Source organism: Anneissia japonica, unplaced genomic scaffold (genome assembly GCF_011630105.1).
Source record: "Anneissia japonica isolate Jap-2015-1 unplaced genomic scaffold, ASM1163010v1 scaffold5067_len495651_cov149, whole genome shotgun sequence".
NCBI lineage: Eukaryota > Metazoa > Echinodermata > Crinoidea > Comatulida > Comatulidae > Anneissia > Anneissia japonica.
Window position 1 is genome coordinate 104,097 of NW_022754121.1, and position 2,150 is coordinate 106,246.

A 2,150-nucleotide genomic window follows, 5' to 3' on the forward strand; every position below is an offset into this window, starting at 1 on the left:
CTACAGACCCAAATGGGAAGTGAAAACCATGATGGCAAAAGCTATTGTTGAAGAATTTCCTTCGCTGAAAGATGAAGAAGGGCAAGGATTTGTAAGTTTATGTCTACATTCCATCAAACTGTTTGTATGTTAAATTGTTTTCAGATATTTTGGACAATAACCTGGTTCATGTCAAATTTATATCTAGATAATTAGAGCCACTTATCCAGATAAACATTAGACATTAACTGATTCTTCTATCTGGATAATAGATTAAGCCATATATAGTTAAGCAGCTTAACAGTACCAGACTAATGGTAAATACTGTATCCTGCTTAACTTGACTCAAATTTCAGACATTTTGTACAATACCCTCAAACTTCCTGTTTAGTAAAGACCGACTGCTAGTTGCTTCATCTGGTTCAGCATTGAACCTAATTAAGGAATTATCGTATCACATTTCAAGATTTAGATTAAGCGACTTAAAGTTTGACATGAACTAGACTAACATGTCAATTTTCAAATTTTTTGTTGGTATGTTCATTAACAATTTAAAAAGAAAAATTTGTTGAATAAAATAATATAAATTTTCATTTTTACGATGATAATGCAAATTAAAAAAATTTCCATTTGGTTAATGCAAAATTTGATCATTTGTTTAAAAAAAAAGCTGAAGGTAAGTAAAGGCAATTGGAATTTAAAACAATGACGTGTACCTTATTAGTGTAGTACTATATTTATTGCATGTAATTTTAAGCCTGTTTTCCTGTCGATAGATTGTGAAAACGCCGTTTTGAAACGTTAATTTTGAAATCGTCAAAGTTAAAATAAAATACAAATTTCCCTGATTCGTGTTGGGCCACATAAGCTCTAGCGTTTATTTTGATGTTTCATTTAAATGTTTCTCGATACAGTAAAATTACCTATAACACACATTTGAGATGTAATTGGGTTTTAATTTTGATGTATATAGTTAGATAATTATGTATTTTATGTTACTGTTTACATCCTAATCTTCAATTAACGTATATATTAGATTAATCTATGATGACTATTTCTAGGCCCAACATGTGAATTATCTTTTCGTGGGCGTTGATGCGCAGTAAGCACCCCATTTTAACGATTACAATCATTAAAGTTGAACTCATTTCAACGATTTTGACGATGAAACAATAATTTTACAAACCTCCATTATTTTATCGTTTTTAACGTTTCAAAACAGCGTTTTAGGGAATAACAATCGACAGGAAAACAGGCTTTATGGTGTCTTCACTGCAATAAGTTAATAAAGTCTATCACTATTTATATGATGATAACATGTGTTTTTGTTGCACAGGAAGCTTGGTACACTGCTGGAAGGGGAAAACATTCTTCAAGTGGTTGGATTGAAGAGAGACTGAGAAATGTTAGGCGCAGTTATGCCAAAAACCCCAGCACACCTATTGCTGCAAGTTCAACAACTAAATTGGTGTCTGCTTCTTTACCAGGTATTTCGTTTTGAGAGATCAAGCTTTTAGGTTAATTCAGTGCTTTATTTTATCATACCTTCCATGTCTACCTTAATTCGCAGGATTTTATTGCTTTTTAATGTGATTTTCCTGCATGTGGAATAATCGCAATTAGTGGGTGTATTTTAACTGATTCAGCCTAAAGATTTGTTAGTTCAAGAAAAGTCTTCTGCGAGAAATCATTCCTACCTTAGGACCTCTGTTTTATGCAAGTGCATACAAACATGTATACTGTTTCTAATTTGTAGTAACATAGTTTGATTTAATTGTCTGTTTACTTTTACAGAATCTGATGATCTAACAACTGAGGAATTTCATAAAATGGTTGAGTGGCTGAAGCACAATATTGCTCCAGCTTCTCAAATCACTTTATTTATGAAAAAGACTGCTGCAAAGAGGGCAGAATGGATCAGGGCAAATCCGGGACAGCCATTTAATAATATTATGACAGAATATCCACGGCTATTTGACATGCCAGGAATGGTGAGTATACTTTTTGGTTGGTTTGTAATTTTTAAGTGTTTTCATTTCATATGTCACTCATCTCTATACTTTAGCCACCAGCTTTAGCTTTGTCAGTCTCTCCCCATTACATTACTGATTTTTAACGTTGTACTATTGTACTATTATTATAATTCTTTGATGATTTTAATTTAACCATGT

General features: G+C 32.2%; 1 protein-coding gene across 1 annotated transcript; it reads left to right on the plus strand.

Annotated features, from left to right (window-relative positions):
• Positions 1-11: 11 nt before the first annotated feature.
• Positions 12-2,144, plus strand: LOC117123132. The gene is made up of 3 exons (XM_033268982.1): positions 12-91; positions 1,316-1,466; positions 1,774-2,144. Exons 1-3 carry the CDS (start codon positions 29-31, stop codon positions 2,055-2,057), a joined length of 498 nt encoding a protein of 165 aa, XP_033124873.1. The 5' UTR covers positions 12-28; the 3' UTR covers positions 2,058-2,144.
• The last annotated feature ends 6 nt before the right edge of the window (positions 2,145-2,150 follow it).